Source organism: Desmodus rotundus, chromosome 2 (genome assembly GCF_022682495.2).
Source record: "Desmodus rotundus isolate HL8 chromosome 2, HLdesRot8A.1, whole genome shotgun sequence".
In the NCBI taxonomy this organism is placed as follows: Eukaryota; Metazoa; Chordata; class Mammalia; order Chiroptera; family Phyllostomidae; genus Desmodus; species Desmodus rotundus.
Genome location: NC_071388.1, coordinates 5,144,337 through 5,160,963, shown reverse-complemented (window position 1 = coordinate 5,160,963; position 16,627 = coordinate 5,144,337). Strand labels below are relative to the sequence as shown.

Sequence of the window (16,627 nt, the reverse complement as noted above, 5' to 3'; positions counted from 1 at the left end):
AACTGTTCACTCAATTAGCAAGTAGTTAACCAGCTAAATGCCAAAGCAGTATTTTTTGACACTGACTCACACATTTAACAGGCAGTTTTTAAAAATACCAATGCTCCCATCTAATTGCAGAGAGCCTGATCTACTTGGTTTGGAGCCTAGCCAATTAAGGTCCCCAGGGAAATGTCCATGAGCAAGAAGGATGACCATTGGCTAAAGGAATGAAGGAGTCCCTTATTCAACAAGGACCTGGCAGAGAATTCGGAGAAAGCCTGACCAAGTCACTATGGAAGACCTTCTCCAGTGAGGGGCGGGTCCTAAACCTGAGCACACCACAGCGTAGGAGAGGGCATCGATCTGACCTGGTAAAGTGAAGTTTGATGTCAAAGAGGCCTACATTTTCACAGGTTCATAGAACTAGAGTATAAAAAAAATTAAAGTAAAACAGGAGGAAAACATCACTCTGAGCTCAGAGACTGAGTATTTAGGGAAAGCAAAGTTCAGAGAGTAGGTTACATGGCCATAATTTTTTTTGGTGGGCATCACAAAAGTAAAAATATCCTGTTGCTAGCAACTGCCTAAGCATTGGAGTAATTTTAAAGGTGAAGACAGCAATCCCTACACTGTGAGTATTCATAAACTTTCTTAAAAGATGAGCTTCAGAAATACCTTTCCTTAAGAAGCTTTGATAGAGAAAACAGCTGCTTCTGACAGAAAGTAGTATTTTCATATAGAGAATCACTGCACACACTGAGAAACCCCAGACTCACAAGAAAAAGCGTTTTACAAATCAAGAAAAAAGTTTCTGAATTATGTGCAGTCTGTAAAAGTCCATGATATCATGAAAAGGGGAACAATAAAAAAAAATTTAAGGTAGTTCAGGACAAGTCACGAGACTCCTATCTTCTTCATTAAAATGTCAAAAGAAGTAGCGATAACTGGATTGCAGGTTAATGACTGACTTGCTACACAATCTTTGCAAAACAAAGGATTCTGGATCAACAGTAAATTGTACCTCAACAAAACAGCTCCGGGCACAGTGACACACACTGACAAGTGTAGAGAGCTGGGGGAGCTACAGCCAGAGAAAGGCCTTTTAAAAGTATAAGGGGGAAGACTGGCTAGCTCTTGGTCCAGCCACAGCTGATGAAAGACTTCTGTATTTAGGTATTTGTGCTTTGTATTGGGCATAAGCAGGCAGGTGAGGAAGGGAGAGTTGTGGGTAAAGGAGAAGGGTAGGAATGAAAAGAAAAAACAGGTCCATTGGAGTTTCAAATTTCTGGGCTTTCCTGGTAGAAGCTGCCCAATTGGTCCTTTCAAAGCATGAGAATTACCCCATCACACTGTTAGCAGTGCTGACCCTGTGAGGACTGGAAGAGAAAACCCGGAAGACCACACTGGTCCATTCAGAGGCCTGAGAGAGTTAGAAGATGAGTTGAGAGAAAATCTCAGGGCACAGCCCCTGTCTTTCCAAGCTTCCAAAAAGTGAGAAGGCACCTGCTGTACCAGCAGAAAATAGTAATTCTTTTCTCTCTGAAAAGGGCCATCACACAGGAAGGTAAGTATCTCCAGCATTCATAATGAAGAATCATCCATAGACTACACAAAGCCCGTATGAAAAGGGTAATATTATATTTGTGATTAAAATCAATCACTTAGTAGCCTTAAGTAGGTACAGAAAGTAAATAAAGGGGGAAAAAGGTCCAATGGGGGTTTTACAGCTGATACAGTTTTACTATCTTTAGAGAACTATGATAATCCAAATACGTACCCACTGTTTAGCTCTATTTACAAGTACTGAAAAGTATACTACTGAGTAAAGAGCTAACAACATGATTCACTTAAAAAGTTCTGATTTATGAAATCCAGCACTTTCCATTAAATTACCTGTCCAAAGGAACCTTTGCCTATCAAGGAATCAATTTCGTAACGATCCATCCACTTTTCTCCGTTTTTTACAATATAATCATAGTTATCATCGTCATAACCATCGTTGTAAACCTTCCGCTCCTTCTTATGACTGGAATCGTCTCCCTGGCCCTGTTGGTGTCTTCGCTTCTTTTTTGCATAGTAAACCTGAAACGAGAACGTGCAGTGTTAGCTGTGTCATTTAAAACAGTACTGGGGACTAGGGGAGCATGTATCAAGAGACAAATCTGCTATCAATAGGAAATTAATGAATTTTTGTTCTTTGTAACAAATACAAAAAATTAAATAAAAAATTTCCTATCGTTGCTATTTGAATTACAGAATGGCACTGATATATAACCAATGAAAAATATCAACACTGAAATTCACTTTAAAATTATACTGCTTATACATTTTATAAAGAGAAGATGTTAAGAAACTGGCCCCAAGTACCCCATGACAGAAGAGTAACAGGACTCGATTTACATTTACTTTTGAAACTAAGATATGACTTCTATACAGTGAGGTGGCATAGATCTTAAGAGTGCAATATGAGGCATTTGAAAAATATACATATGCTGATATAATCAACAAATGACAAACAAAATAAAGAATATTTTCACCTTCCTCACGTTAAAGTTCACTCATGACCCTTTCCCATCAATCTCAATTTTATATTTGGTCATGAGGCAAAGAGATTTTATAAATCCAAGTTTATATGTATATACACGATATATTCTCAGACATGCTCAATTTTTAAGCCTGTAATAATGTAACAATTATGGCCCCAACACTCAAGGCCATAACCCTGGTGGTGCATCACAGATTGGGTTATTTTCCTTCTGTTTTTCTTACAAAATAGTTTCTAAGACCAGTAAAAAAATAATAGGTCAACCAGTCAACAGTCCAAGTAATTGGTAACTAACTTTGACGAAATTATAAATTAGGTTTCACAAAATAACATTAGAAAAACTCTAGTTTACAAGGTAGCAATACAATTAACAACACACTTCAACAAAGTTCCTATTAACAACAGCTTAACAGTAGCTTTTTATAGTTATCAGATCTTAACAAATTGACATTAATAAACTTAACAATTTATCTGAGATTTTCAGATAATCGAAAGCTAGTTTGGCACGTCTTTCACAACTCAGTGCATACAAAGCTCAACTCAGAAATGTTCCTCTCATTGAGTTGATTCTAATTTTATCTTGTCACATCAATATAATATTATTGGCATTAAACCGCTCCAAACTGCTGTAAAATTCACACATACATAAGAACATCTTTTTTGTTGAATGGCTCTAAAAAGCTGGTGGAGGACAAGCCTTTAATGTGAAAGATGTAGGGCTCCCATTGGAAGAGGAAAAAAAGCACAAGTGTGTCCACTCTTCTCCAGAAAAGCTCACTGAATAATGAAGTTACGGAGCTAGAGTTGAGGCTAGAAGCAAATGGCAATCAGCCAAAGGGCTAAGACACTAAAAAATAATTTTTAGTGGCAAAGAGTCAAGTTGGAAGATGAGTGATGAGTAATTCAAAGTGTTGTCTATGTTTTCTCCCTGACCTACTTCCACCCAAAAGGGCTTTCAGATGTCTTACAATGAAAAGATACAGATAAAAGAACACACATAAAATTTTAAAAGACAATTTAAAACCACAGAAATATAGATCAAATAAACTAGGCCAAATGCCTGTTAACTGGTTATTAAATATATCTCAGAGCTCCCCTCACATCCCTGGCAAAAGGAGAAACAGATATATAAAATCTTAAGCAAAATTCTAACATAAACATACTTTTATAGTGTCACTGTGCCCTCACTTTCCTCTTTCTTAGTTTAGAAAAGCTATTATATAAATGATAACTCAGCATAGATTAAAGACAACCCTGAAGAAAGGGGGAAGTTATCTACAATTATAGTAATATTTTTGCAGTCCTTGTTTGTGTATCTTCCTTTTACAGAACTACATTGTCTATGAAATCATTCACTTACCAGTCTTCACAATAATCATCGAACAACAACCCACTGGGGTAAAACAGAAAGTTTAGCATGACTAAAAGGTCACAAAATAACTTTTCCCCTATATTGCAAGAGACATGCTGTTACAACAAATCAACAGTCTTACCTCATTAATATGCTTATATGTTTTGATCAAGTCAACAGAGAGTTTTCTCAGCGGAGCTGTTGCTGGATCACGGAAGGTTTGGGGCATCCGCCTCTGTAACATGACAATATCAGGCATCACCTTAAATAGACAGAAAAGACTAGCACTTTAACTATGCTGTACTGGTACAAATTCCCTCTTCTGTAACCCATGTATATGTTATTTTTTAAAAAGGCATCTACATTAGAGGATTGATTATACGTTGTTATCTCTTTCAACCAGTTCCACTAAAGATAATGGCAAATGAATCAATGAAACTAGCAGATGATAAGCACATCTGCCCAAGGCTTCAATCCTGTTCCCCAAATGAAAAAGGGGGACTGCAGACACGCCCCTGGTCCAGGAGACTCTCACGATGTTGCCCAAGAGGGTTTCTCCATCATACAACTAGCCCAACAAAAAATTTCTCCTGAATTATTCCTAAAGCCTGGCCAGGCTCACAACAGTCAAAGACAAACCCAATGTTACCTCCCTCAGACAGGACTTCAGGACCCAGTTGGCACCACAAGGCAAGCTGGCTGTGGAGCAGGAATGGAGGCAGATTCTGCAGAAGTACAGCTCCCCAACACGCCAGGCTCTGCCCTCTGCTCTCACTTCTTTCCCACACTGAGTCAACAGGCACTGGGCAGACCCTCCCCTGTGTTCTGCTGCTTGGGACCAGCAGACAGACTCACACTTACACACGCACTGGTTTGAGGCTTTTCTCCTCTTTCCTTAAGGGCAAGAATTCTTTTGTTCAATGTTGTATTCCCCTTGCCTGGCACACGGTAGGTGTTTAATAAACATTTGAATAAACAAATGGATCCATACCACCAATCAATACCCCTACTTATGATTACACTAGAAGCACCCCACAAACAAGTTTCACAGGACACCTTAAAGCTAATGAAACTTTCTTTTAAACTCCTTTCACCCATATTCCATTTCCTCCACTCCCCTGCCACGCCCCCGCCCCATGCCAATCCTAAACCACATCTCTTTCGTCACCTAATAGGCAGTCAGGGTTCAACTGGGAGTTTCCTGCTGGGGGGGCGGGGGGAGATGGTGCACAGGGAGGGCACGCAGAGCACAGGGCAGGTGCCTGCCCTTCCCCTATACCAACACCCAGGAATGTCATCACCAGCACTGCTATTGGTGCCCCACTCTTTCACCATGGCTCAGGACGGAAGGGGATCCCAATGGGGCTTTTGCAATCAACACATCCTCAAAACCAAATAATTAGATCGAGGTACCTATAGTCACCACTGGTAGCCATCCTGGGGTTCCCCTCTAGTTCTTATAGACATTTACACCAGTATAATCTACTGAGCCCAAAGCCGCTGATGCAGGCCCTCTCAAAGGACACTCGGGTCAATTTGAGAGACAGGAACCACATCATACTAAGCAAATCTTCACAGAAAAGTCTGGAGTCTTGGGATAATTAACCAAGTTAAGGAAGGGAGGGAAAGAAAGAAAGAGAAAGAAAGAAGGGGAGGAAGGGGAGGAGGGGAAAGAGGGGGGAGGAGGAGGAGGAAGGGGAGAGGGGGGAGAGGGGGGAGAGAGGGAGAGAGAGAGAGAGAGAAAAGAAAGAAAGGAGGGTTCTAAGGTGACAGTGGACATAACCAAAGCAGGGGAAAAATCACCACCCTTGTGGCATGCAGATAGAGTTATCACAGCAGTTACCTAGGCGCACGTTCTCTTTAACCAGTATTAACATTAGTGTCCTGCACACCTATACGACAACTCTAAAAAGTTATCCAGATGGCAGATTCACAGAATTACTGTTAATAATGATCTCTTCTCATGATCCCCTCTGTCTTAAAGTTCCAAATAAGGTTTAAGGGAAAAAAAAACCTCCAGTGATTACAACTATTTTTCTGAAAAGATAGTAAGACTAAGAAAATCTGATTAACTTTTCTAATATACAGTTTTATTTTTCTCAATATAAATAGAAGGTACAGCTAGATTCACAGCATATTTTATTCTCACACTATTCCTTGAAGACTTAATTTAATGAGTAGACAGGACCAGTAATAAGCATGCCAATTATTTTATGTGAATGAATGTTATAAGCATTTAAGGTAGTAAGAGATTTCCCTCAACATACTTCCTTTTTATTTTTGAAGACCCTGGCACTATCGTCATGCAGGTAGCTTACTCGGCAAGTCCCTGCTTGGACTGCTGAGGCACAGCCTCACTGTGAGCTTTCACAAAATCTGAACCACTGAAACATCTCATTACAAATGTAATGAAAGTTGATAGAAGGTATAACTACTGTTAGAAACAAATGTGTTACTTAAGTAGCCAATTATAAAATAACAACAGTGGTAGCAATTATTTGCTACATACCGCATTTTGAGCACGAATATTTTCTACATGTCTCTCACCTAATCTTCTAAACAATCTCATGAGCATAAGTAATGTTCCTATCACCACTTTGCAAATGAGAAGTATGAATCTCTGGTATAAAGTTACTTGATGAAGTCTTAGCGGCAGCAAAGAACACAGGTGAGATGACAAGCACTAAGGCCATCTCACGCCTAATCCCATGCATAACACTAGGCCAGGCACTGCCTATCTGTTTTATGCCTCTGATCTACCCTCCTGGTTGAATCACTTTTAGCCTATTTATTGGGCAAAATAATTGAGTCATATACAATAAATACCAACAAAATAAGCACAGGTATTTATTAAAATTAGTCATATACAAAACTGTGAATGGGTTTAGGTTTTTAACTTGCCCATGTACAATTCCACTGGTATTTCAAACATCTGGAGAAAAAAACCACTGACTGCACTTTCCAGGACTAATCCTGCTCACTCAAAACACCAACATCACACAATTAAAAAAAAAAAAAACCCTTAAATGTATAGTATGTAACATAAAATTGGGTGTGGGTGTAATCTTGACCGAGTAACGGTGTTCTTCTACCTCCAACATGAGTGCACACGATGGGCTTGGCACGCCCCAAAGCACTGCGGACCAGGCCCACAACTGGCCGCACACTGTCTGTGAGGCCAGGCTGAATAGCAAAGTCTAAAATACCTTACTTTTCTTGGATACCTCTGGCAATAGAAGTTACTATTTCAGGGGTAGCTGTATATATGCACACCAGATGCCTTCTGTTCACAAAAAAATTAGCCCTTGAACAAGACTGTTATTTCACTGCTTCAAAAGGGCCTTATTACAGAGTAGGTTCTCAAAATAAATGCAAAGAACAAGTTAATTTCTACAAACTAACACTCCCTTCACTAATTTTCATTGTAATTTCATGTTAGGTAACCAAATTTTCTATTTCTCAATATTGTGCTGCCAATAAGCACAAATCCAGAATTAGAAAATAACTTTTCTAAATACTAAGTTACAAATCTGTATGAGACTCAAGACCAGCCCTATGTATTTGATGCTTTCTCCACTTCCAGCTTCTTATAGTCACCAAGTCAAGAAAATATATAGTAATGTAGCAAGCTCCTTTCTTCCCTTCCACAACTGAGAGAAAGCCCACTGCATTCAGAAGACTCAAAAGCTCACCAAGCTGAAGATGCTAGTCCCCTGCCCCACTCCGAGTCCTCACTGTAGAAAGCAAAGTTGATGAGTTTCTCTCCTGCTGCTTCAGCTATCTGGCTGGGGGACCCAGAAAAAGCCACACCCTCCAGCCTCACATCTCTCGACCTTTCTGTGTGAAGACACAGACCACAAAGCAAAAGAAAAGTAGTAGTTTCTACCTCTTGCTGAGATAAGTATCAAGAGCTAAAACAATCTTTTTTTCCTGAAAAGATTCCACCGTATAAGCTCCAGAACTTTATTTAGAAGTTATTTTCTAGCGTAATATCTACTACATCCATTTTATTTACATTTACCTCATATTTTCACATATAATGAAGAATTAGAAACATTATATTCTACTTTCTTGTTATTTCGAGAGCTGTTAATAAAGCTGAATATCCTACTCTGGATATGAGTACTGGCCAAGTTTAAGAACTATGAACGGTACTATGAAAACTCAGCCCAGAGATTCAGCATTCCAAATATTAATCATACTTTCCTACCCTTGTCTTTACTACATTTCTCTTGTTTCCTAAATTTATCTTTTGAACAAAACTGTGTTTAAACTTGTATGAAACATTACCAAAAATAAAACATTAAAGTTAGCTCGTTTCAATTTATTTGTAAAATAAACCTAGTTTAAAAGATGATAGGATGATTAACAAGAAACAATGGACTCAAATAACAAAACTATAGAATTTTACAGCTGGAAGGTATGGAGTAGGGCGGATTTGGGAGGGGGGTCCCTAGCATAAGGTCACCATCTTACATTCAAGGAACAGAGAGGAGGTCCTACAACCACTCATACAAGACCTTGAACCCACGTTTTATGACTTGCAGCCCATGCCACAGTCGCACCCAGCTGTAGTGTTCTACAAATCAATTATAGGAAACCTCTCTTCTATCTGACTGCCTTATAGGGTTCAGAAAAGTATGGGGTTTAGCAGAAATATTTTGAATACTATTTTATAATATTATAAATATTGAATATGAATATTATACTTACAACAGTCTTTTACATCATATAAATCTTTTTAAATACTTTATAGATTAAAATGAAAATCCTAAGTGAATTATCTCTTATTTTAAAATAATCCATGAATAGCCCTGGCTGATATGGCTCAGTGGATTGAGCACTGGCCTGAGCACCAAAAGGTCACTGGTTCAATTCCCAGTCAGGACACATGCCTGGGTTGCGGGCCAGGTCCCCAGTAGGGATCACACGAGAGGCAACCACACACTGATGTTTCTCTCCCTCTCTTTCTCCCTCCCTTTCCCTCTCTCTAAAAATAAATAATCTTAAAAAAAAAATCCACAAAGATGATGGTCATTGTATCTAAAAACAGGTACTTTGCTAAATTACCTACTACGATAACGATAAAACTAACTTTAAAGGACTGGAATTTCCCCTCCATAGAGGGCAGGTGTCAGAGCTCACAGAACACTGTATCAGAAGAAATAGGCCCAGGCTGGGCCCCAGAGTTGACTGCTTCCACATTTAAAGAAGTCAGTCCCGTCGGCTGTGGAACAGATAAAAACAGGAGTCCTGATAGGCTGGTTCTGAACAAGCGGAAATTTAATCCTAATACACTTTGTTTCTTAAAAATACAATACATACTCTGGTTTCTCTGCAGATTGTACAAGTCTTTTGCCTCTTACTAAAAGCACAATGCAAATCAAGTATTGTGCTATCACTACTTTTTGGATGTCCAGAGAATTTTCTTCTGCTACACAATTTAATACTTTCCAAACCTGAACATTCTGACCAACTCTTTCAATTCCAAAACATACTACTTCTCATTTAAAGTCCTGCCACAATTCATCTTACTGCTTAACTGAATGTTATTCACATGCTACACACATTTATAAAAATAAAGCTAGCTCAACTAGACAAAATCTTATAATACATACGAGGGGGCGCCCTCATAATGACATTATTTAACTGTAGCCAAGCACATTTCCTCCGAATAATCCAATATAAGAAATACTTCGAAATTTTCCACTTTTTTGATCCTCAGTATGTTAAAAGACCTAAATGAAAGAGTGGTGAATTTCCAATTCTAAAGCATGTGGAAAAACAGCCATTTTCAGCACTCCGTGAGCCTCAATCCCAGTAGGGAAGGCAACTACCCTACCCCACTGCAGCTAGTAAAAAATTCTCCCCACCAAAATCAGCGCAGTGAGTACAGGTAACTCAGGAAGGTATTAAAAATACACACACACTCATATGCATGCGTATGTACATGTATATCAAGAGATTTCAGCATTTACTCTCTTTATACAACCTATTTTTTTTGAAAAGTGCTGGCTTTCTAATCTATCAAAATGAACACCATGGTTAATTTGCATTACATTTGGTGCTTTTCAGTTTAAAAAGTTTTATATTCATTTTTACAAATGTATACATGCTAAAGTAGCTTATACAAGCTTAAAATCAACTCCTTACATTTGCCATAATGGACTCTGACTTGTTCTCCTATCATTTACATTTTTCTTCTTAATCACCTTTCCACCACCTCTCCATAAAAATAAGCTTTTAGTTTCTTTAATATCTTTCTTTTTTATTGTATTTTTTCCATTACATTTACCCCCAGTTTAATATTCTTTAAAAATAACTTTCCCCCTTCCCTGTCACAGAATGAGAGGATGGGATTATGTTTTAGTGCATTTTAAGAGAAATACATAAAGAAAAAAACCCACCAAACTCTTTAATGCAACCTTCTTAACATCATATTTTGTCCATCTAGAATTCCACCTGACGTGTAAAACTTAAAACCATTAAAGCATTTTACCTATTTATTACCATTTTAAGGAACAAACTACCATTCCAATAAGTCATTCTGGTATGTCATGAACTTACCTGGTTAGTTAGAGGTTGCTGGATCTGGTCAGAATAAGATAAGGCAGAAACCTGTTGGTCACTTATGGTTGGCTGGCGACGGTCACTGTACTGATGTGAATGGGGCATCTGTCCAGCCATCTGAAGGCCAGCAGCATGGAATGAAAATGACGGTGCAAGCCGAACAGATGAAGGTTTGCATGCTGAAGTCTCTCCTCCTACAAGACAGTAAGGGAGGGTTACGGGATGTACTTAGTGCCTGATGTTTGTATCTTTTCACCTGATGGTTCTTCAACTAAGGACTTTAATATGTTCAATGACATCAGAAACCTCTAAAACTACAAACATTAAGTCACTTAACACAACAGTTCTATGTTAAATGGTATAAAATACAGTAATTAAAATGAGTATCTATAACTCTGTATTAAGAGAAAATCTTAAGTAAATAATTTTGTAAAGCAATAGGAACAATCTATAATACTTGTGTTTTCACACATGAGATTTTCATCAGCTGGGAACCATAAATTACATAAATAATCTTCAAATTCTTGTGAAGGGCCTTTCCGATGGACTGGGCTCCTCAGAAACCAACTGAATGGAACACTGCTAAGATGCTGCTTTGCACCTGTTAGGTGTATGGCAATTAATACCCCCAGCATCCCCAAGCCAGGTGAAAGATCTGTTCTAATGGTGCTCACCACTGAAACAGGTAACCAAAGGCTGAGCACATGATACATGAAAACCAATCCACAGGAATGCTGGATTGCTCTGGACTCTTCCAACAGCCCTAAGAAAACCAAGATCTGGTAAGCCTGCCACAGGTTTACCCCACAGGTAGGCTGGGACCATCCATGACCATGATTTTCATAGTAGAAATGAAAACGTTTTGGGCCCATAAAAGTATTTGGTAGCTAGTAAAAGTTCATTCTTCCTTAAAGAAAAAAATCCTCCTTACAGTCAACCAAACTTGCAGTCACAGATGAAAGCCAAAAGGCAGGCATAAAACCCTGGTCAGCAAATTCGAGACCCGGAATACTTGTGCTCGTCTTCCTGCATAAACCAACTATTTCCCACCCCATCAAAGAACACACTGTTCAGCACCAAGGTCCTTTTTCCAAAGCCTGCTTTCCTCCAGACATACAACAGCACTGGTCCAAGAGTGACCAGCATGGATTCTCAGCCAGGCTGCCGCAGTCTGAAATTTCAGTTCCACACTTACCAGCTGTGTGGCCCTACACACCTAATTTCCTGATAATGATAATATCTACCTCAACAGGCCGTGGAGAAGGTTAAGTGTTTTAACACATGTAAAGTGCTTAGAACAGCTCTGGTAATTAACAAATGGCTCAGTATCAGCGGCAATTACTAGGCTGTACAGTAAAGGATGACAGGGACAGGGCCCATTCTTACAGTCTCTACTTGAATGCTGCACAGATTCTGCCAACTGAGAAGAACCAAGCCCAGTCCCCCCAAATGTAGTTCCCCTTCTATTGCTACCACAGTGGGTAATCTTTCACCCGGTCCACAAGAATCAAAGTTCTGGGAGTCTAGAAGAGTCTTCTCCCCAAGAGACCACCTCAAGCAAACAGCCACCCAATCTTGTGGATTCCACTTCCCACAGAACACTCCAACACTACCTCTTCCTTTCACCCCCATTACTCCACGCCTCACTTAGATGACTAGGTAGATTCCTTGCAGTTTGCTGTCTTTCCTCTGCCCATTGGCAACTTTGCATTTATTCAACAACACGACTTGAGTAACCTTTCTCAAACACAAGTCTCAAGCCTTCCAACCCTACTTATCTTGACTATCATTTGCCTTAGCATAGCTTTTATTTTCTATTTTTTTAACTTTTATTTATTTATTTTTAGAGAGAGGGAAAGGGAGGAAGGGAGGGAGAAAGAGAGGGAGAGAAACATCAATGTAAAGGAGAAACACTTACCAGTTGCCTCTCGTAACTACACCAACCGGGGACTAAGCCTGCAACCCAGGCATGTGCCCTGACTGGGAATCGAACCGGCGACCTTTTTCTCTGCCAAACGACACCCAACCAACTGAGCCACACTGGTCAGGGACTCAGCGTTGATTTTAGACCCTAGCTTCTCTCCCTCCACTACACCATAAGGCCCTTAGCTGACTCACAGTACATGATTAATAAATAATCTGCTGAATATGGGAAATGGCAATGTTCCTATGATGGCAGAAAGGTAACTTTTCTAAATATTTCATTACTCATTATTAAAAAAATACAGTCAATTCAAGCATATTCAGCCAAACAAACAAGCTAGCATGACTGGTGTGGCTCAGCTGAATGGGCATCATTTTGCAAAGTGAAAGGGTGCAGATTCGATTCCCAGTTGGGGAACGTGTATAGGTTGCCAGTTCAGTCTAGGTTGGGGCACATGAGAAGCAACTGATCGATGTTACTCTATCACACCGATGTTTCTTTTCCTCTCTTTCTCCCTCCCTTCCCCACTTAAATAAACAAACATTTTTTTTAAAAAAAACTGTAAAACAAAACAAAACCTAACCCTATCCAGTGTGGCTCAGATGGCTGGAGCATCATCCTGTAACCGAAAGGTTGAGGGTTTGACTCCTGGTCAGGGCACACATCTAGGTTGCAGGTTTGATCCCTGATCCAGGCACTTTTGATCCCTAGTACAGGGCATACACAGGAGGCAACCAACTGATACTTTTCTCTCACATCAATGTTTCTCTCCCTTCCTCTCTTCCTAAAAGCAACAGGGGGGAAAAAGTCCTCGGGTGAGGATAAAAAACACTAGACATTTATCCTAAGGAAATAACTGATGATGTGCACAGTTAAAAACGCAAAAAAACTGGGAAGAAATGTTAACGGCTCCTGTAAGTAAACATTAAGAAGGCTGAGGCCCTGAATGACAAATAACTACTCTGGCTCTTAGTCTCCCTGTCTGTGAAGTGAGGACATTATGACACTAACCCTATTCCCTACGGTCTGCTATGAACTTTAAATGAGGTGCCACAAGTAGGCATGCAGAATGGAGCCTGGCATATAAACAGGACTTTTTAAAATATTCTATTTCTATTATCAATGCCATTATTATATACCATGATTAAATGTATTATTATAGAAAAAAAGTGCAAATCATTATAACTTAAACAATTATCATTTTAACCTATGTGTCAAAAAAGGGCCATCATTCTTGAACCCCCCACCATCCTATGATACTTCCCAATTAATACCAAATCTCCCCTTTCCAAAAAGTTAGTATCTTTATTTCCAAAACCAGATTAGTGTTAACTTTATATAAATGTGTCTCTACACTTAATATTAATGCTTATAAGCTGGTTTATTCATTATCATTACTTTATAGCAAGGGTGTCAAACTCATTTTCACCAGGGGCCACATCAGCCTCGTGGTTGCCTTCGAAGGGCAGAATGTCATCTTAGGACTGTGTACATGTAACTACTCCTTAACCAGGGGCAAGGAGCTCGGCGCTGCCGCCAGATAGAAACAAGGTGCCAGGCCGGATAAAACAAGGTGGAGGGCTGTATTCGGCCAGCAGGCCTTGTGTTTGCCACCTGTGCCTTATAGTATCCTAGTACGTAAACATATGAAAACTTGTTTATGCCTTCTGCTTTTGACTGACATTTGGATTAGTTACAGTTCAGAGCTGGTATGAATACTGCCACCAAGAAAACTGTTAAGTGTCTTTGATATACATAGAGATGCTGTTCTGTTGTTTCTCCAGCTTTTTAATATTAATCCGTTTTTCCGCTAGCAATTTGTAGAAATTCACTCCACTCCTTCACTAACACTTGGATTCATCAGCCTTTCTAATTTCAGTCTTTACAAAGGGGGTGTGAAGTGGCACTCCACTGTGATTTTAACTTTTATTTTCCTGGTGACTATAAGCATCTTTTCACTAAGTATTGGCCATATGGATATCCACTTATGTGAAATGCCTGTTGAGGCCTGCTTTACCATTTTTCTATAAAAAAACTCTTTATCGCACAAAAAAAAATCACAGACAACAGTAATGGTGATTACCAGAGGGAAAGGAGGATGGGGGAAAGTAGAAGATGGTAAAAGAGGATAAATGGTGACAGAAGGAAACTTGATTTGGGTGAATAAACAACACAATATCCAGATGATGTATTACAGAATTGGACACATGAAACCCTATGTAATTTTATTAACCAATGTCACACCAATAAATTCAATAAAAAGGAAAAAGGGAACAGGCAGCTGCACTTTTAGTGGCTGGAAATAAAGGCACACACAATCAAGAGGGTAACTGAATTTAAGTTCACAGGTAAATTCTGCTCATCACAGTACCATTCATGAGTACCAAGAACAGTGGTGGCACATGGCTGGCATTCAATAAATATTTGTTCACTGAAACAAAATGAATCCATCAGTAATATTTAGAATGTGAAGAAACGGTTGAGAAAGGAAGGGAGCTGAAGGGGGGTAAGGATGGAAGAAGTGTTCTAAAAATGAGGCCTCATGAGTCAGAAATAAAGACGTCTTATCACAGCACAGGCTAGAGCTTCTGCATGACAGTCTATTTCTCTTACCCATTTTTATATCCTGAGCACATAGCACAGTGCCTGGCTCCACAGGTGTTAAATATAACTTAAGGCTAAACTATGTCATGACTCTATCAATTAACTAATGATAAGGACAAATAAACTGATTTCTTATTACCCCTTAGTTAGTGGCCAATACATGTCACTGCAGAATGTGTGAGTACACACACACAACAGCGTATTCAACTGTCTACAAACACAATGAAATTGCTCATGTGAGACCTAAATAAATGCCCATATTTTTCAGTCTAAAACATTAATTAAATCTGTGTATTAAATTGTTAAGAATAACAATGGGATAGAAATAAAAACATGTATCTTTAAAGACCTATAATATCAGACTTCCACTTCTGACCATTTTAGAGTACCCGGTACTGAACTCCCTCACTTACAATGAATCCCTGTAAAACTGGTGAAAACACACAAAATAACAGCTTTCAGACATTACATGACAGGCAGTGCAGAACTGTGATCACTGAGAAAAGGGAAAAAAACTGGGCGAACCCCACAATCACCTGTGCTCCCTATCTGGAGGCAATCCCAGAGTAGAGTGTGGAAAGGAGGAGCCCAAGTAGACTGCAGTAACCTCACTGAGCTGAGAAGGTGGAGATGAGAGTTCAAGGCTACTGGGTGGGCAGAAAGGGTCAGGCAGGCGGCAGAAACAAAGGAGCTATGAGAGAAGGAGCGCCATGAATCTATACCCAGGGATTCCCGTGACCCTTTGGTCAAATGCAAAGCTGCACAGGAGCCAGGGCAAGGTCTGTGAGCTGAATGACCACAAGAGCTCACAGGGGACAGGGAGACAGGAAGTGTTCCAATCATCAGGGTGGGAAAACCCAGACTGACCCTACTGACGGTCAACAGAGACAGGAAAAACCCACGCTCTAACAGAGGTGTCCAGCCTGTGGGCCACGTGCAGTCCTGGACGGCTGTGAACGTGGCCCAACACAAAATCGTAAATTTACTGGAAACATTGAGATTTTTTTGTTGTTTCCATTAGTATTTGTGTATTTAATGTTTGGCCCAAGACAACTCTTTCTCCAGTGTGGCACAGAGATGCCAAAAGATTGAACACCCCTGCGAGGACGGCTAAACTGGCCCCCTCAGTACAGCGGGCCTTCTATCTGTCCTAACACAGACTGAAATAAACTGCAAAGGGTTAAGATGACCCACAGGAAAGTGAACAGCCTATTAAGAAAAAATTCAACACCTCTTGTGGAAGCAGGACAACAAAATCCAGATGCTTAAAAACCTAGCATTATTAATGCCCATATCCAATAAAAAATAACTAGGCACACAAAGGAGGAGGAAAACGTGGCCTGTATTTAGTAGGAAAATAAACATCTATAGACCCAGAAACAATACATAAAAACTAGCAGGCAAAAAATAGGTACATGTTAACATAAAACGAAAACATGAACAAAGTAATAGAACAGCAAATCTTAATAAACAGAAACTATAAAATGGAACCACACAGAAAGTTCTAGAAATGAAAAATAATTGAACCAAGTATTCAACTAATGGACTAGACACTAATAGATTAGATACTTTAAAAGATCAATGAATATGAAAACAAAGCAATAAAAATTAATCAAATTGAAAACAAGTATAAGCTATAATAGGAAAAAAT

At 39.4% G+C, this 16,627-nt stretch overlaps 1 protein-coding gene across 13 annotated transcripts in view; it reads right to left on the bottom strand.

Moving 5' to 3' along the window:
- DYRK1A (dual specificity tyrosine phosphorylation regulated kinase 1A) overlaps positions 1-16,627 on the bottom strand; it is a 135,400-nt gene that overhangs the window by 26,398 nt on the left and 92,375 nt on the right. For 10 of the 13 annotated variants that reach the window (XM_045195748.2, XM_024561605.3, XM_053917060.2 and 7 more), the window contains 3 exons: positions 10,446-10,642; positions 4,021-4,140; positions 1,876-2,064 (listed from right to left, as the gene is read on the bottom strand). In XM_045195748.2, coding sequence (XP_045051683.1) covers positions 1,876-2,064; positions 4,021-4,140; positions 10,446-10,642 — 506 coding nt within the window. The remainder of the gene's footprint in view (positions 1-1,875; positions 2,065-4,020; positions 4,141-10,445; positions 10,643-16,627) is intronic. The other 3 variants (XM_053917115.1, XM_071220534.1, XM_053917092.2) reach the window with 1 other exon arrangement.